The sequence below is a fragment of the Schistocerca gregaria genome, chromosome 5 (assembly GCF_023897955.1).
Source record: "Schistocerca gregaria isolate iqSchGreg1 chromosome 5, iqSchGreg1.2, whole genome shotgun sequence".
Lineage (NCBI taxonomy): Eukaryota > Metazoa > Arthropoda > Insecta > Orthoptera > Acrididae > Schistocerca > Schistocerca gregaria.
This window is the reverse complement of record NC_064924.1, coordinates 579,612,484-579,633,291: the sequence shown is the minus strand read 5'-3', so window position 1 is coordinate 579,633,291 and position 20,808 is coordinate 579,612,484. Positions and strand designations below refer to the sequence as shown.

At 41.7% G+C, this 20,808-nt stretch overlaps 1 protein-coding gene across 1 annotated transcript in view; it reads left to right on the top strand.

The window, feature by feature from the left end:
• Positions 1 to 204: 204 nt before the first annotated feature.
• The window catches only part of LOC126272977 (odorant receptor 43a-like), a 194,062-nt gene continuing 173,458 nt past the window's right edge, over positions 205 to 20,808 (top strand). Inside the window, exon 1 of the mRNA XM_049976317.1 lies at positions 205 to 537. Within this exon, the coding sequence (XP_049832274.1) occupies positions 205 to 537 (333 nt within the window). The remainder of the gene's footprint in view (positions 538 to 20,808) is intronic.

The following is a 20,808-nucleotide window of genomic DNA, read 5'->3' as shown; positions in this document are numbered from 1 at the left end:
TAGTATTACTTCCACAGTAATTAGCCCTTTCTTTTCCGTTACGCACAGCGGGAAATGAACCGGAAGTAGACGTTTAAAAACTAGACAGCCTACTTCTATACATCCTGAAATGGTGGGACTACCTACCACATCGATAAAATTGAGCTGATTAGGTTCATGCCCTGTGAAGTATTGGTTGGTAACCAGTATTTTCCTGTCATTCAGATGGCACTGCAGGAGAAGCGGTCTCTCGTGCAGTTCGGCCTGAACCGCCGGCTGCTGCGCTGCGTCGGCCTGTGGCCTGAGGAACGGGGCAGCCCGTGGCGGCCGTCCCGGTGGCCGAACGCGCTGCTGCAGCAGGGCAGCCTCGCCGCCATGGTTACCAGCGAGCTGGCGGCGCTGCGACAGTACTGGGGCGGCGAGCTCAGCCACACCACCATCAACGCCTGCATCATCCTGCTGGTGGCCGTCGCCCTCTGCAAGGCCTCCTCCCTGGTCTCGCTGCGCCGGCCCATCATACAGCTCATGCACACGCTTCAGGACACTTCCGTGCCTCAGGTACGGCACCAAAACAAAATATGAGGTTACATTTTATTTCCCGTTGGTAGAGTGCTACCTCTGAAGAAGTTGCAACAGTAAGTTATTTCAGCATGTCAGCAACAGACTGTTACTGGTATGGGTCTCAAAAATCAGTTTCAAAGTAATACAACACTAAGTTGCTCAAAATACAAGAGTGCTTTCGAAACTTCGCCACTTACATTACTGAATGGGTTCGGACATACAGCTACTGTTGCTAGTTGCCTTTCTAACGGCGTCCCGGGACAACAAAAATTGGGCTTTCAGTATTTCATATGTTTACAGACTGAATATATAAATTTCAGAATTGGTCATAATTTGCTCATTAAGAGGTGTAGCTACATTGCAAGTTTGTTTCAGTAACATCAGTATTATGGCCACAAACTGTGTTTACGTGGTGTTTTAAAAAAGCATTCCAATAAGAGGTAGTATTAGTCAAAGCTAGGAGGAAGTTCCTGTAGTTACATGTCTGGGAAACATTGGCTATTCAGACACTTATTTCTGTCGACTAATGTGCTCTAAACCTTCTCTGTTAACAGTTGTTTTTTGTTTCACTGATATAAACTCCAAGTAAATTCTTCGGGATATAATAGCAGCGTTTTAATCAGCGAACATAAAAAAGAGATACATTTATTCGTTCAAAGTAATAGTCATCAATCTATTTTGACAAATATTGTATATTCAAGAAACAAAAAGAAATTTAGATTGGTGTTACACTGACTCCATGTACTCACTGCAAAAGGCCACAAATATATGTTGATGTGTTCTAAATATGAAACTGAACGAAACATCATTAGATAAATTGGAGTAAGAGAGAAGAGGCCATTTATTTTAAAAAAAGTTTTGAAAGCAAGCGAAATACAATTTTCAAGCAAGGTTAGGGGAATATATTGTTCCCTTTGGTACAACAGCTGAGGCAACAAACCAGAACAACAGCTTCAAATACAAGCAAGAAATAATATTGTTCATTGTCGCGTTCTTTCGGATAACATCTATTCGACAAAATATATTCTGTTTAGGTTCAAAATGGTTCAGATGGTTCTGAGCACTATGGGACTTAACATCTGAGGTCATCAGTCCCCTAGAACCTAGAACTACTTAAACCTAACTAGCCTAAGGACATCACACACATCCTTGCCCGAGGCAGGATTCGAACCTGCGACCGTAGCGGTCGCGTGGTTCCAGACTGAACGGCGTAGAAACGCTCGGCCACACCGGCCTGCTCCTCGATTTTCACAAATTTTGCGTTCAAGAAACAAATAAACGATGCTCAGTGCAAAAACCCTGATTAAACTATAATGTACTGTAGATATGAAAAAGATCAAAGCAGCATTGCATGCAATTGACTGAAAGGGGTAAGGTCCCATCCCGCATACGCAAATGTCAAATATGTTTCACACACATTTAACACATTTCACACGTATATGCATAAACGCCAGTGTGTCTAGCGAATGCCACCATGCAGTTTCATTTCATGCAGTTCAATGTTTATGACATCGTATTTCCTGACTATTTTCTGCACAGTGATTTAAGTTTATAGGTGCATCCAGTGTCATAGGCGTCTACGGCATATTTTGTGAATGGAGGTAGTAGCAAAGAAGCAATAAATTAATACGTTAGACATGCTGCTGCAGTTTTTCACATATCAAAGTATTTGACGTCATATCTCCTGAATAATTTGTCAAACAATAATATATTTTTGTAGGTATATTCTACAAAATCTGTGGATACCGTCTGCGAAATGTGTTGTGAATACAGTTAGCAACGAATAAGTAATAAATTAGGACGCCTTGCATAATGCAACAATTTTTCACAAATCTCATTATTTGACGTCGTATCTCTTGAGTTGCGTATCGTACAAGTCTATACAGCAGCAAAAATTGATACTTCCTGCGAAATGGCAAATGGAGTTAGTAGCAAAGGAGTAATTCATTTAATCGTCTTGCATGATACGAAATTTTTTCTCCCATCACAGCGCTTATGATGTCATATCCCCTGATCTAAGTGTCGTAGAGTGATACGATTTTTCTTGTACAGTCAGTGCTGCACGAGAATACTCTTTGAAGAACTTGTCTCGTCTGCGATTAGTAATAAGGAACTAATAAATTAAAACACCACGCTTCATTCGGCACTTTTATTCTATGAAAAGCGGAAATGTAGTGAGAAATAAACCTTTCATAACTATGTGGTTGTCGTCAGCCGTTGAAAGTTTCTTCAAGATTGGTAGTTATGTGTAATGTTTAATGAAAGTTTGGAAATGTTTCCACTCTCAAATACTGTTTGATTGAAGGTATTCTTGAGTCGTTGTCTACACTGCTTTATCAACCACACCTTGACCCCTTTCATAGGTGGGTGATGCTTACTCTTCCTCCCAGCCCCACCCCACTACCCCTGTGATTCTTTCGAAATTGTATGTTATACTTCTATCAAGTTTGGATGGCATGAATCGAGTTGTTTGGAGGACCAAAAAAAAAAAAAGATCAAATGACTGAGCATTATGGGACTTAACATCTGAGGTCATCAGTCGTCAAGAACTTAGAACTACTTAAACCTAACTAACCTAAGGACATCACACACATCAAATCCCGAGGCAGGATTCGAACCTGCGACCGTAGCAGCAGCGCGGTTCCCGACTGAAGCGCCTAGAACAACTCTGCCACACCGGCCTGCTTTGGTGGACAAGTGAAATCATAAATGTATACATATATAGTAACATAAATTTTTATAACTTGTATGGATTACTATTGTCATGATCACGGGAGCATTTGCAGTAACCTAAAGCAGATAGAAAATGCGCAATACCAAGTTTAAAATTAAGTATTTTACTGTCTCGGGTTACTAAACGCTATCACTTATGTATTTCATTATTTCAATAACAAAAAGCATTAAGCATCTTTGAAAATTTTGTTCACTATCATACAACTAGAAATAAAAACACGAAATTTTACTTTTATTTTTTGAAATATTTGAAGAAGTATTTGTTAATTAACACTTCCACTTACGGTGTACTTAATTTCATGAGTACTTTTCATTCTCTTCCGTGCTGAACTACTGAGGAATTCGTGCAGAAATTAGAAATCGGAACGTGGACTTTAAATCCCACTCATATGAAGGAAATCGGAGAGGGCACTCCTTAAGTTTCCCTTGATAGATGTGAAAACGTCTTCGCACCAAAACCAAAATTGCAAATACTGGGGCAAGCGAACATGAAACAGAAACGCAACTATAACTTTCCAAGACAGTTGAATCGAACGAGATAGCTGCAATTATCTGCTGAGACTGTGCGAAACAACTCACTCCACTTCTAGCAGTAATTATCGTAGGTCGCTAGAGCAACGGAAAAATCAAGTGATGGTAAAAGCAGGTGACATCAAGCCCGTCTTCTGGAAGTGTGGATAGATACATGCACGTATTTAGAACCCTGTATCGCTGGTGGCAAAGTGCCGTAGACTTTCGGCCATCATTAGCGCTCATGTATTTTCCTTTGTTTTTGGAGAACGAAAATTCATTTTTGTAAAAGTCAGAGATCTGGCCAATATCACCTTGCATTTTTCGTCCATGAGTGCCGCAGGCAAAGCCGCTCCTGCCCTGTCCTCTGGGTATGAGACAGCGTGGGATTCAGTTCCGCACTGTGTTTAGTGAACAAAATACGAGGTAAGCGAGTACGAGACCAGAGGTTAGACTGGATGTAGGACTTCCTAGAAGAAAGAAACGCTCCTAGCGTAACAAAATCGACAGACGTAGAGATAATTTCGTAAGTTCAAATGGTTGAAATGGCTCTGAGTACTATGGGACTCAATTGCTGTAGTCATTCCCCTAGAACTTAGAACTACTTAAACCTAACTAACCTAAGGACATCCCACACATCCATGCCCGAGGCAGGATTCGAACCGGCGACCGAAGCAGTCGCACGGTTCCGGACTGCGCGCCTAGAACCGCGAGACCACCGCGGCCGGCATTTCGTAAGTATGCCAAAGAAATGTTACTCGGTATTTAATGTTTAAAACTTGTGATTGACCTAGTGAACAGTAGCAGCAGCTTGAGCCTTTTCGTGGATGACGATTTTGTCTTCAGAAAAGTTCCGGCACCAAAAGGGAAGCGAACGGCAGAAAGATCTGCAACGTGTCAAGGGTTGGGGAAAGGACTGGCAGTTGAGCCTAAATGTAATTAGCCCAACTGTTCGATTACCAGGATCATACCAATGGTAAAAAGTCAGTGGAGACTGCAAAAGACGTGAAAATACCTTCGGGTAACCATCTGGTGCGACCCAAAGTGGAATGGCCACATGAAACAGATAGCAGAAATTGTAGCTGGTAGAGTGAGGCTCATTGAGAGAGAACTGTAGCTCGTGCAGGAGAAATGTAGTTTACAAAATCTTTTTTGGGCACTTTATTAAGTATTGTTCACTGTTCTGTGGTCCTTACCAAGTAGGATTAATAGAAGTTACAAGAACGGCGCCATTCCTTACGGGATCCTATACGCGCGATGGCCTTAAGATTATGCTCAAAAAATTCCTGTGGAAGACGATACAAGATAGACATTTGGTAACCTTTAGTTGTTAACTGCTGAAATTTCTAGAATGAACGATCTAAGAAGACTCATGCTACGCCTTACTTCGTTCCACATACTTCTAGCGAAATGAGCACGATCAGGATAGGGAAGACGTTAGAGAATATAGAACTTTAATGACGCATTCTTCGTATGGGAAATTTTCTGATGAAACAGGAGAGAGTGGAAAGTCAGCTGCACCAGAATGACTGAATTCTACAAAAGTTCCAGAGTATAGACCCAGGTGCAGACCTTCTCCTAGTGGGGCTACGTCTTCCAAGATTAGCAAATATCACATATCACTCTATTTAACAAAAGTACTTGTTTAAAAAAGGAGACTGCTCAGCCAACTTGTGTGATAGACGAGTGTAGCAAACAGCAGACGTGAGATATTGTGCTGGACTTATCTCGTGCCCCCTTACATATTGCTCTTGTTTTATTTACACCTATGTCGTTACAAACTGCCCTATACTAAATTAGAAATTTTCCGTGCTAACGCTGCTGAAAACATGTTTTCATACCACTAAAGATATAACGAAGGAACGGGAAACCCAAACGAGGATACTCTGACTGAAATCCAAAGACAAATTTTCTTGAATATATATCCAGTTTCTTATCCGTTTCAAGGCTTGGCTTGGTAGCCTTCACTCACATTTACAAATTTGCTGTTAGTGGGAGATATTAAATGGAACTATACACTTGAGTCTTCTGAAATAAGGCTTCGTTGATATAGTGTATTGTATCACCCGGCTACGATTAGAACACGTGTCCATTACAGTAAAAATGAAACTAGATGTTCCACATGAAATTAAAGCCATTGACGAGCCACTTATGTCTGTTTTTCCAATATTATTTAGTTATGCGGTGGGAATACTTCCAATCGTTATAGACGAACAACGTCAAATAGTGTAAACTAGTTATCGAACATCTAAAAAATGTATAATTTGCTACTTTGGATCCTTTTTCGTTGCACCGAGAAACAATCAGTTGCACTGTGACGGCGATGGCAGCAGCGTATAGCCTTGATGGAGAACCAAAACGTTTGTGGACTCTTGCGTATGGTAGAACAGTGCTAACGTAAAATACCGCAGCATATGCTGAAGAGGTCACTTGATTAAAGAAACTCATTGTAATAATAAACTGCACAGTTCTGAATAATAGTACGGAACTCTAGTACTAGGATTCAGTATAGCTGTAAAACTATTCGTGTTCATCAGTAATGTGTTGTGTGAAGCGATGGGAGATTTGTTTGATTCGAAGTGGACTTTGTCGTATGTGCGATGGGCAGATGAATAAGATTCCTTGTATAGGAACAACCATTAGAGATAATATCCATATATGTTGGAGACAAGCATTTTTCGTTTAATAATGAGTGTGTGTTTCGACAACCCGTTCTGAAGGCAGGCACTGTAATTTTGCAAGCATGCTTTTAATGTGTATTTTGTTTTTGTTTCTGCACTATTTCCATTACAAAAGTGACTTAGTGGGCAGTGCCAGTTTTGCACAAGTAAGTTAGTTATGTGAAATGATCACCGACGTTTGCTGTATTTCTTTTCGCCAAAAAGTAAGATAGACCAGCGGCACAAATTTATATTCCCAGCCAAAATGTCACGATGATTCACGAGTCACTGCAAATGCGGCGTTAGACAGCAATCATAGCAATTTTTTCAATATATTCGTTAATGTGCAGTCTTCGCTGTCGATCAGAGTACGCCAAAGAACTTGCCCCCTTCCAAAACCCGTGTACCGTAAGTCTCTAGAGGCACGGAAGTTTCCAAATGATAGGAAAAGAGCACAGGTAGTCCCAGTCTTCAAGAGGTGTCGTCGTGCAGATGCGCAAAACTGTAGACCTATATCTCTGACGTCGATCTGTTGTAGAATTTGAGAACATGTTTTTTACTCGAGTATCATGTCGTTTCTGGGAATCCAGAATCTACTCTGTAGGAATCAATATGGATTCTGGAAACAGCGATCGTGTAAGACCCAACTCGCTTTATTTGTTCATGAGACCCAGAAAATATTAGATACAGGCTTCCAGGTAGATGCTATTTTCCTTGAATACCGAAAGGCGTTCGATACAGTTCCGCAGTGTCGCCTGATAAACAAAGTAAGAGCCCATGGAATATCAGACCAACTGTGTGGCTGGATTGAAGAGTTTTTAGCAATCAGAACACAGCATGTTGTTATCAATGGAGAAATGTCTACAGATTTTAAAGTAACCTCTGGCGTACCACAGGGGAGTGTTATGGGACCATTGATTTTCACAATATATACACTCCTGGAAATGGAAAAAAGAACACATTGACACCGGTGTGTCAGACCCACCATACTTGCTCCGGACAATGCAAGAGGGCTGTACAAGCAATGATCACACGCACGGCACAGCGGACACACCAGGAACCGCGGTGTTGGCCGTCGAATGGCGCTAGCTGCGCAGAATTTGTGCACCGCCGCCGTCAGTTTCAGCCAGTTTGCCGTGGCATACGGAGCTCCATCGCAATCTTTAACACTGGTAGCATGCCGCGACAGCGAGGACGTGAACCGTATGTGCAGTTGACGGACTTTGAGCGATGGCGTATAGTGGACATGCGGGAGGCCGGGTGGACGTACCGCCGAATTGCTCAACATGTGGGGCGTGAGGTTTCCACAGTACATCGATGTTGTCGCCAGTGGTCGGCGGAAGGTGCACATGCCCGTCGACCTGGGACCGGACCGCAGCGACGCACGGATGCACGCCAAGACCGTAGGATCCTACGCAGTGCCGTAGGGGACCGCACCGCCACTTCCCAGCAAATTAGGGACACTGTTGCTCCTGGGGTATCGGCGAGGACCATTCGCAACCGTCTCCATGAAGCTGGGCTACGGTCCCGCACACCGTAAGGCCGTCTTCCGCTCACGCCCCAACATCGTGCAGCCCGCCTCCAGTGGTGTCACGACAGGCGTGAATGGAGGGACGAATGGAGACGTGTCGTCTTCAGCGACGAGAGTCGCTTCTGCCTTGGTGCCAATGATGGTCGTATGCGTGTTTGGCGCCGTGCAGGTGAGCGCCACAATCAGGACTGCATACGACCGAGGCACACAGGGCCAACACCCGGCATCATGGTGTGGGGAGCGATCTCCTAACTGGCCGTACACCTCTGGTGATCGTCGAGGGGACACTGAATAGTGCATGGTACATCCAAACCGGCATCGAACCCATCGTTCTGCCATTCCTAGACCGGCAAGGAACTTGCTGTTCCAACAGGTCAATGCACGTCCGCATGTATCCCGTGCCACCCAACGTGCTCTAGAAGGTGTAAGTCAACTACCCTGGCCAGCAAGGTCTCCGGATCTGTCCCCCATTGAGCATGTTTGTGACTGGATGAAGCGTCGTCTCACGCGGTCAGCACGTCCAGCACGAACGCTGGTCCAACTGAGGCGCCAGGTGGAAATGGCATGTCAAGCCGTTCCACAGGACTAAATCCAGCATCTCTACGATCGTCTCCATGGGGGAATAGCAGCCTGCATTGCTGCGAAAGGTGGATATACACTGTACTAGTGCCGAAATTGTGCATGCTCTGTTGCCTGTGTCTATGTGCCTGTGGTTCTGTCAGTGTGATCATGTGATGTATCTGACCCCAGGAATATGTCAATAAAGTTTCCCCTTTCTGGGACAATGAATTCACGGTGTTCTTATTTCAATTTCCAGGAGTGTATATATAAATGACCTAGTACATAGTGTCGGAAGTTCCATGCGGCTTTTTGCGGATGAAGCTGTAGTATACAGAGAAGTTGCAGCATTAGAAAATTGTAGCGAAATGCAGGAAGATCTGCAGCGGATAGGCACTTGGTGCAGGGAGTGGCAACTGACCCTTAACATAGACAAATGTAATGTACTGCGAATACATAGAAAGATGGATCCTTTATTGCATTATTATATGATAGTGGAACAAACACTGGTAGCAGTTACTTCTGTAAAATATCTGAGAGTATACTTGGAGAACGATTTAAAGGGCAATGATGATATAAAATTAATTGTTGGTAAGGCGGGTACCAGGTTGAGATTCATTTGGAGAGTCCTTAGAAAATGTAGTCCATCAACAAAAGAGGTGGCTTACAAAACACTCGTTCTACCTATACTTGAGTATTGCTCATCAGTGTGGGATTCGTACCAGATCGGGTTGACGGAGGAGATAGAGAAGATCGAAAGAAGAGCGACGCGTTTCGTCACAGGTTATTTGGTAACCATGATAACGTTACGGAGATGTTTAGCAAACTCAAGTGGCAGACTCTGCAAGAGAGGCGCTCTGCATCGCAGTGTAGCTTGCTCGCCAGGTTTCGAGAGGGTGCGTTTCTTGATGAGGTATCGAATAAATTGCTTCCCCCCACTTATACCTCCCGAGGAGATCACGAATGTTAAATTAGAGAGATTAGAGCGCGCACGGAGGCTTTCAGACAGTCGTTCTTCCCGCTAACCATACGCGACTGGAACAGGAAAGGGAGGTAATGACAGTGGCACGTAAAATGCCCTCCGCCACACACCGTTGGGTGGCTTGCGGAGTATAAATGTAGATGTAGATGTAGATCACACCTCTGGAAATGGAAATGAGCGTAGGGTATTGTTGGCCGGGAGGTTCCATCCGGGGAAGTTTGGCTGCCGAGGGCAAGTCTTGTTTCAGTCGATGCCACATTGGGTGACTTGCGTGTCGTTGATGAGGATGGAGTGATAATGAGGACAACGCAACAGCCAGTCCACGAGCGGGAAAAATCCCCAACACGGCAAGGAATCGAACCAGGGACAGTTGCATGGGAGGAAATCACGTAACCACCCAGCTACGCAGGCGGACGACTTACTTGCATATCTTACGAAAAACACGGGTTTGCATGCACAGTGACTGGTGCTGCTAGCCACGGATTACGAGTTATATGAAACTGACTTCCGAGATTCTAGGCGCAGTTCTTTCAATCATCCGTTCAGACATCCATTCAATCAGATACCTTGTTCTATAAACCCCGTCTTGAAGTAGAGCATGTAGGTATGTGGAAAGACTGCAGCTGTAAATCAAAAGCCAGGATACTGCAGACTACTTCTGCAAAGTATTGTGATCAAGCAATGTACTTATTTAGTTTTGCTTTCTAATATTTTCCATTATATGCACCGAAGATAGCTATTGCTAAGGTGGTCACTGTAAAATATTCTATAGAATAATCAGTCCTGTGTGAAATTCAAGCGAAATTCTTCTTCAAACGGATGTCTACTTCAGCGTGCTCCTATCCATCATGTGAACACCAGTCACACTGTCATAGATATATTTGTAACAAATCTCCAGAGTAATTCTTATCTCTCTAATATGTGCACCTACATTTGCGTAAACGAAATAATTTTAATGACGCAATCTCTAGAACGGCCTACAAATGAGTCGCCAAAGACTACATACCGAGACTGGAAACGTTTCAGTTTATCTGGAACTGCAACTGAGACGGAAAAAAATAGTTAGGAGAACATCTCCTACTCCATTTTCTGACACAAACGAAAATATACATACGAGGTTTGTCCAGAAAGTAAGTTCCGATCGTTTGCGAAATGGAAACCACAGTGGAAACCAGAAATGTTCTATTTGCAACAGTTAGATACACCTTCCACCCACTGCTCTACATTGTCAGCTCTCCAACTTCGAGTTGTGTCGTAGTGTTGTATCAACTTTCCAAAATCCTCGTCTTATAATACAGCGGCCGGTGCTTTCGTTCAGTTATCTGCACTGGTGTGTGGAAAATTTTGTCTTCATAACCATCGGTTATTGAGAGCAGAGATGAAACTCAGGGGGAGCCAATTATGGACTATATTGTGGGTGATCAAACACTTCTCCTCGGAAACGCTGCAGTAAAGTCTTCATTGCCCCTGTAGTGTGCCGCCGAGTATTGGCATGAAGAAGGAACTGCTAGACAGCTGTGTTATGTGGGCTGCGTGATACAGGCGAAATCTCTAACCAGGTCCTCGCACTTGACGGTAGACGCTATTTCCTACCTATGTTTAAGTGCTCACTGTTCGCTCAAAACTGAAAAGAGCGACGCGACACGATCGTCGGGCATACCAGGGACACCGCCCATAACATCTGTGCAAAGCTTTACCAGATTTTCCCAGTGGTTCCCATTTCACAACCGATAGGAACTTACTTTCTGGACAACCCTTGTAGATTTCATAAAAAACCTACTCAAACTTACATTTGACTATTTATTTAAAGAAACTGCGACTCTTTTGACAATAAACAATCGACTAAAAAAAATTATCTATGTCAGCCAGTGCCATCCTAATCACCGGGAAGAAAAGAAGGAAACCTGCATCTCGACTAAATGAAGATCTAAATAAGCTCACGAATCTCAGAGACACTGCATATCGCACGTACAATTTACTCCCCGCACGTGAAAATCATAAGTACAAGGAGAAGAGGAACAGAGCTGATCAATCTGTGAGAAATGTTAGACTCAGGCATGTCTATACATTAATCGACTATAGAAATAGACCAGTTGTCCTGCGGGAAAACCTGCGTTGTCTTGGTATAGGTAGAGTAAAACCTTCAGCTGGTTCCATTGTCACAGCCACACAACTGAAACGATTCTTCAGATTACCTGCAATTACAGTTTAAGCACAAATAGAGAAGAGACTAGTAGTTTATTTAACTGGCCGAGAGGTTCTAGGCGCTACAGTCTAAAACCGCGCGACCGCTACGGTCGTTGGTTCGAATCCTGCCTCGGCCAGGGATGTGTGTGATGCCCTTAGGTTAGTTAGGTATATGTAGTTCTAAGTTCTAGGGGACTGATGACCGCAGCAGTTAAGTCCCATAGTGGTCAGAGCCCTTTAAACCATTTGAGATTATTTAATGCGGGTAAACAACTGTATCCACAAATAATTGCATCTTATGTGTGTGACTTATAACACCGTCAAAAAGCTGTCATATATATCAGATCAGCATCGAAATGATAAAGCGTATTACTAGCCCGCTACTGACCACTATAACAAACGTCTACAATTACTCCTTAATTAGAAGTGTTTTCCTGAGGCCTGGAAAAAAGAGCTAGGCTATTACCTAAATAGGACGCTGCCACAGCGCCCTCCGAATACCGGCCTATTTGCATTCTCCTTTCGCTGTCTAAGGCTTAGCATATATTCCAAGACCAGCTATCAAAATGCCTGGCAGCAAACAACCTAGTACACGAATACCAGTCATGATTCCGTAAACATCCCAGCACAACATCGGCCTCAATGAGGCTAACAGATGACTCGAAGCTTGCTACGGATGTATAAGAGGCAAGTATAACGTCCTTCACAGACTGCAGCAAAGCGTTTGACACTGCCGTCGTCTTCAACACTTGCTTGCCAAACTTAGCCGCCTAAATTTCTCGACAAGTGCAGCACAATGGTTTCTGTCATACCTCATGTATCGCCAGCAGTGCGTCATCTCCGGCACAATAAAGTCTCAATGGACCTAGGCGATATCAAGTGACACCCAGGGTTAGTTATTAGGACCTATACTCTTCTGTATGCTGATGGCAACCCGTTATACCTAAGTGTAAAACCACTAAACCTGAAGACAGTAATCGAGAACATCAGTGCCGAGCTGTGTGTATTATCAAAATGGGCGCATTACATAGGGTTAAAACAAAATGTATCCAAAACCTAAGCGCCACTGGCTGGTGATTCCAGGTTCATTATCCCGAAATATCTGGAACCTCTACCATCTTTAACCCTAAAATGGAAACACGTGCCCACTTCTCCCTCTGAGAAAACAGCCTGGGAATCATATTAGATGAATATTAAAATTGGACTGAGAACGAAACTGCAATGTTGAAGAAGCCGTTAGCTTCGCTCCACGTCCTACACAAGTGTAAAAAGCTCTTCCCTCTTGAAGTGAAAAATAGACTTGTACAAACACTAAACCTTCCACTTACTTACTACAACAATGGTATTGTGCAAGACCTTTCGCAGAGAATCTCACGGTGGCTGGAAATGGTTATGAATGCCTGTGTTCCTTCTGTCTGTAATTGTAAGATGTCAGGCAAATCCAACACCTTCCATAAAAACCCTGACATGATAAGCAAATCCAGTAGTATGTCACATAGATCCGAATGAATCGTGACATTAAATAAACCAAAGTAATACGAATAATGAGTGAGCAAATGGAACACCACAATAATGCTAAAAAGCATGTCATACCTTCCCACCGCGAGACAGACGCAGTTCCGAGGGGAGAAACGAGAACAGAAGCCAAGAGCAGAACCGTGTTAAGGTAGAAGGCCCTACGATAAGGGACAGACACCAACGTCGCCAACTAACTTCCATGACCACCCCCCAGCCCATGTTAAAAGTTAAAAGCTGGAGCACTCCAGATGAACAGTATAGATCTTACGATAACACTAAAAGGGCCACACCAGCTGCAAGTTTTAGACTGAGACTTTTTCACGTCTCTGTTACATTGTAAACCTTAAAAACATTGCCTCACCACGAAAAGCATAACGTTTCTCATTGGATAGACAGAATTTTTGTAGGTGGAGCTTAAGGTTAACATCGAGAGAGTGATTGGTCAGATGTCAACACAACCAGATTTTTTTTTTTAAACCAACTTCGGTAAATTGTAGTAACGAGAACTTAGGAGAAGAGTTGCTTTGGAGACGGCGAGCTGGATGGAGCTGCGCCGGCCGCCGCCCCCTGACGAACACCAACAAGGTAATGAACGCAGGCAATGCCACATTTTTCAGCGCATGAGGCTTCACACAGAACTGCAGAAGTCTCATCTGTTACACCCCCGTTTTACGTAATACTAGTGTCGATCGTCAATTAAAGCTCATTGTATTCACAGTTGCTACGTAAGTTAAAATCTGAAACGCGATGATTTTTCTGTTATATAATTATTGAGAAGCCACATTAGCCACTGTAATTTACGACAAGTTAGATATGTAATTAAAGATAATTGAGGGTCACTGTAGATCATCTTGATAGTATTCTCTTTTGAGAAACGTAATTTAAACTGAGATTATAGATGTCATGTGGCATAGGTCTTCCTTCGATCCATTGTAAAACTTGGAAACCCATTCAGGGAAAATTCGTTCACATTTTTGTTGAATGCAGTTGGTTTTTATCATCCTGTATTAAAACTTATCCTTTTATCAATAGTGCAATTTATAAACAATGTTTTGTGAATAGAATAAAATTTCCAATGGTAAACCTAAGTGCTTTTTCGACGTTATTTTACCTGCTAACTAAAAATAGGAATCCACTAACTTTAGTTAGCATTAAGATACTTTTACAGGGAGTGCAGTGGAGCTGACGCTGAAATTATTCAGTATTTGGTTATATCATCGCTAGTCTCTCTGAACTCCTCTGTACTCTACATGTCATGTTTGGTCTGGCGTCTCCTTACCCGCAACAGGTCCCAGGTTCCAACTAGTCAATTCCCTAAAAAAACCCTCTCAGAGATTCGTTGCGCGAAAGTGGCAGGGAGACACGACTTAGAAAAAACAGAAACCACGGAGAATGTTAGAGAATGGCGATCGAGCTACGATGGTAAAATACCATGATTGAAGATCGACCACATGCCTTACTAGGTCAGAAAAATAAGCTGTTGAAAATTATCGTAAAAAATTTTTTTTATGGCATAAACAGTTGAAAACAGTAGCTGCAGCTATTGATAGTAAGAAAGTATTCAATAGAAAGTGAGACACCCTAGCAGGGACGATAGCATAATTAAGTTATGAATTTTAAAATTGGTTAGAATTATGTTTTCTCCTCAATGCAAGCGCACAGGTGGCGGATACATCGTTGACAAGGTGGTTCTGACCCAACAGGTAAGTGAATGGATTGTTAGTCTTGGGTATAAGAAGTGTCAAGTCGTGTGAACAAAAAGTTTATGAAACGCGTGAGATCATATGAGCGCATGTTGACTCGAAGTAGGGCGCGTGAATTGCTTTTAAAACAGAAAATAAGGGATTCGGAAAGATTAGCAATGGCAGATCGAGACCTTGACCGAATTGAGGTAGAGACCCAGCATGAAAATGAACAGAGAATAAAGGACCGTACAACAGACGATGCAATATCGCGAGAAATAGGACATATAACGCACCATAATGAACGTCAAGGCATAGAAAACGTAATTCAGCATACGACAGAGAAGCAGGAAAGTAGAGACACAGCCGATGAGGATTCTAACATGCGTCTTGAATACGTAGAACCCATAGTACAAGTAATCAGAGCTCCATCACCACAGAGTACAAGGATTGCGAGCAGAAACGTGTCACAGCACAGTTCAATGCAATCGGTTGCGAACCAACACTTGGGCGAAAACACAGAGCGTAGGACGTCGGAAGGAAACGCAATAGGACCCACCAATCTGGCAGAATTATTACAACAAATTACGGACACCATGACAAGGCAAAATAAAGACATAAAGAACCAAATTCAAATTCAGATTGCAGAAACGTCCAGACAAATGCGTGAGATTAAAGAACAAAACAAAAAAATACAATTACACCTAAGTCGTATTGAAGACGAGGCAAAAGAATCTCGAGAACTGACAGGAATTGTAATAACAGGTCACAATCAATTGAGAATAGACATTGACGAGCTACAAGTAGACGTACAAACATTGCGTAATGACATACAGGACGAGATCAACACCTAGGGAGAAATCAAGAAACTAGAGAAACAGATAAACGTAATTACTAGACAAGCAGCAGGTACAGCGCGTGAAATTGTTGAAAACAGTGTGTTACACAAACGTTTCAGAAAACCAGCGCTGAAAAGATATGATAACCGCATAGTCAAAATAGAAGCCCAAACGAAGCGACAATTTCAGAAATTGCGAACAGAGTTGTTGCAAATCATTGAAGAGCGTAGAGAACAGGATCGAACAAGCAGAGTCTGCAACCACATCCGTATCTGTAGCAGCACCAGCAAAACAAGCAATTAACTAAGATATCATGCATTTGCGATTCCAATCACAGGCGGAAAGTAACATTTGCGAAATCAGAGAGTCTGCACCGCGAGTACTCGAAAGTTACAGTGGACAATATCCAATGGATCTACCACAACCGGAAAGAAATGATCAGAAACAAAATAAGAGAAGAATCGCGAATTTCATATGGAGCTCTGACGAAGTACGACAACGATCATTTCCTCACAGTCAGAAAATTTCAAAACTTTCGAGAAGGAAACTCATTATACCCATGAAATTTATTGATCAGTTCCGAGTAGGATTACCAGAACACAGGACCCTAGCACACAAATTAGAATTTATATGTGTACACATGCCAGGAACAGCCGCAGAAACCATGCATAATGTGGCAGCGACATGTCGATCGTACGAAGATTTCAGCGAAGCACAGAACAGAGTGAAGTACGAATTATTACACAACCCATATTTTGAAAATTCAGGAGAGAACAGTCCCGTGAAATTTTTCGAATTAATGGCAGAGAAAAATCAATGCATAGATGTACCATACAGTGACGGAGAGTTGATTAAATTATCCGCGATGAACTTACCATTGAAATATCAGCAATCATTAGTAGGTCGCGGAAGCAATGACGTCGAAGCATTTAAAGGTATTCTAAGGGAACTAGAGTTCATATTTTCGGAAGATGACGCAAGAAAAAGACGAAGCGCACATGAAAACGAAGGCAAAAAGCAGTGGAATCCACAAGATACAGTGCGAAGAAACAATAATTACGAACCACGTGATAACTTCGGACTAAGAAACGACACAAGAACCGGTTATGTATTTAGAAAAGAATATGGCAATAACTATAATACACCCAGGAATGGCCACAACTATTACAGAGGAAATAGCGACAACCGGAACGGGTACTGGAGAACCAATAGACCGACAAATTATCAACAAAGGAACCACTATCAACAAGCTGAACAAGAAAAGAGAATATGGATGGAAGGGGTGGAGGTACGACCACCAAACCCCGAAAAACGTTCGAATTGACAGCTAAGCGCCCATGCCAGAGGGAATGCCGCACCGACCCAGAACAATTGCAGCAACCTGAACAGAGAAGTAAATACCTTATCACGAGAAGAGAAGAAAGAAGAAACAAAACCGCAGGGACCAGATGAAAACGAAGACATGAAAATAACAATATTGTGTTGGGACGAAATTAATTGGGAGAATACTGACGAGGAAGATGAATTACCAGAGGCATGCACAACGAAAATAGGAGAAAAGACGAAGTAATGAGTATTGCAGAGCTATTTGAGATGCAAATCAGGGAAAGCGAATTGAATGAGGATAATGCGCAGTTGACTGAAGTTGAAAATCTAAGGGGCACACAACCAAACGTATATAATGAACGAAGCTATGAAGCGATCATTAGAGCACTTAGATGCGATTATGTGGAACTAGTGATGAAGAAGAAGAAGATAGACGAGGATGAGGAAAAAGTAGAGGATGTTGAGGAAAGCGTAAATGAAGGAAGAAATAGAGAAGAGGAAATAAAAGAGAGAGAAGTAGCAGTCGAAGCTTATCCTACAGAAAGTTCGAATTCACAAGGGATATTCCTGAAAAGACGCATGTATGATTCAGTGGAGGATTCGTTAATGCAAGAAGAAGAAGAACAGAACCAACGCTTTCAAATTCAACCAATTGCGAAGGCCATGGTAAAGCATATCCCAGCCAATATTGTAATTGATAGTGGAAGTGCACTGACAGCGATCTCAGAAAATTTATTCATGCAGTGTAAGACCAATGAGGAATTACCAGTTCTGAAAACACGTAAGATTAAAGTAAGAGGTCCTATTAGAAACAATTCTGCGGAAGTTATGAGACAAACAAGGTTAACTCTTTCGTGTCAAGATCAAAAGGTCGAAGCCAACTTTGTGATTATACCTAAACTAACTGTAGATTTGATTATAAGTGCAGATTTTTAAAATGAGAGACAAGCGATAATAGATATGGGGAAAGGTAGCGTAACATTCGGGCATGTCACACTTCACTTTGACCGAAAGCTAAAATTAGAAGAAATACCAGTTATAAACAGACAATTAAGAATGATGTGAGATAAAGAGGATGAAAAATTAGAATGGTATGCACAAAAGGTGGAATCGCCTCAACTGATGATAGAAGTCCATAAAGAAATCGACGAAAAATTGCAAGAAAGGCAAGGTATTTCGGAACATAGTAAGAGAATTGGAGGGTATTTTACGAGATAAAGCAGAGGCATTTTTACCTAAGGCTGGCTGTTTTAAACACTTTCAATGCACGGTTGAAGATTAATTTTATTACGGGTAAATAATCAGCACAATATTTCAAGATTATGTTGCAGAAAAGATCTCTGGAGAAAGAAGAATGAAGAGAGAGGAAAGGAGGGAAAAAAAAGTAGTTTCAATAAAAACAAAAACAATACCAATAGTACCATAGATTAAGGTGAAGGGATAAAGCGTAGGTAGTCTAACAGTATGAAATACTAAAATGCTATACACCATAACACTACACAAAAATAAAAAACGAATTTGAGTATTCTTGTAGAAGTTAAGTCTCAAAATATCTTAGAATTGTAACATGGAAAGGGCGCCAAAATTTGTAAAACTTTTTAAGAACGTGTAAAACAATGTAGGTACTAGACATATGTTAGATGATTATAAGTAAAACTTGTTGTAAGAACCATTGTAAAAACTCCAGCAAAGACCACATGCAACGACCCACAAGTTGCAGCATGAGAAGTATCAAGAAAGAAGAGGACATAATTAGCAAGACACGATTCCTACTAGGCAGAAGCGTCAAGGCCCTTGTAGGTGAGGTGGACAGTAAATCTGGCCGCTGAGTGGAACCCTGCCGGGACAGAACATGGACCCACACAGTGGTGGAACCCTACAGAGACACAACAGGACACTGAACGCCAGAAGGGTCTCAGAACGCCCTGACTAAGCGGAGCTAGCAAAAAACCACCCGACGAGAAGACCGTTTGGGCAAGCCACCACTGGCAAAAAAAAAAAAGTGTTAAAGTCACACTATTTGCTATTAAACAGTACGCTGATCCCCGAAACTGAAGAAAACTTCCACAAAGTCAAAAATGACACGCCCAAACAATTTATCAAACTGTTACTAAGAGGAAAACTTCAAAGCGACTAGTTATCAATTAATATTGCCATATCCTGCCCAGAGAAGAACCAAGAAGCAAGTAAGAAGCAAAGAAAAGGCAGGGAGAACAGAAGTTGAAGAGTCGCAAGATTGAGACCAAGAAAGAAGATGGGTGAAGAATAGACGACATACCTTCCCAAATCCCTATCTTCTTGATAACTAGTCGTCTGCGAAGTATTACAATGAAAAACGACCGCTTTCAGCGACACATAACTATGACTTTAACGCATACAAAGCCATTAAACCACGAGATTCTGCACTCTCAGCTCCATTCCATTATGGGACCTCCACAACAGCAACAAACTGTTACAAAGCCAACAAGGAATGACGAACAAAGCTGTACATCACATACTTGCCCACATCCATCTCGCTGAAGTCCATCAACTTAGTGCAATAACATTCGCCAACCTCATGTTTAAACAATCATACGATTGGGTGAATGTGTGAAATCAAATTATGTAATGTAGGAATTGTGCAAAAGAAATGTGTGAGAAACTAAACAAGTTAAGCACACCAGACAGTTAATAAACTACAAAATAACAGTCATCAACTATGGACTTAAGGAAAAAATACTGTCGATAAAAATAAGTCATTAGTTCTGAAATGGACAGTATATAAGGAACAAAAGTAAGGCATAATAAACACTAAAACTATATGCCACTCATTTTCTCCTCATAAAAATATAAGAATAATTATATTTTACTTATTTTCCCCTTATAAAAACAAAGAATAAAAAATTATCTTGTTGGGTGTTTTCCCTTTCTTTTAACATCTGTACCATTTGTTAGGATAATATCTCAATACTTGTGTATGTATATTTCTTTGTCAAAGCAATTCTTGGAAATAATTCTTATTTGTTAGTGTAACAATGTTCAAATGAGTGTCTAGAAAGAAAAACATTTTACCTGTACATGATATTTAGAAAATGTGTTAGGAAGAGATTTTACTTAATTACTACATTTCTAAAAAAAATTGTTTCTAAGTAAATCGTTGTGAAAGATTCCTCACTCTCGATAGCAAATTGCTTAAAAACCAAACATCCCACTTAAATAAACAAACAAAATAATTAAAATATAACAATTTTAATAGAATAAAAATATTCTTCTCTTGTCAATATAAACGTATTTTTGAGAATAATGTGGAGAATATAAAAATATAAATTAGTAATAGAAACTAGCATTGAACCAGAATAACGTGGCTGAACAGTAGGCAACAAAATTTAGATAAAGAAGTAATTTTTGACTGACTTAGACAACGATTCAATCATTGCATAACTTCAGTGCAAAAATTCAGTTCGATGGGTGGTGATATGTAAGGTATTAGGCAAATCCACCACCTTCCATAAAAACCATGACATGATAAGCAAATCCAGTAGTTTGAAATATAATTCAGAAAAAATCGTGAATACCGCAGACTAACACAAGAATGCCTAAATCCATGTCATACCTTCCCACCATGAGACAGACACAGTTCTGAGGGGAGAAACGAGAACAGAAGCCAAGAGCAGAACCGTGTTAATCTAAAAGGCCCTACGATAAGGGACAGACACCCACGTCGTCAGCTAACCTCCAAGACCACCCTCCAGCCCATGTTAGA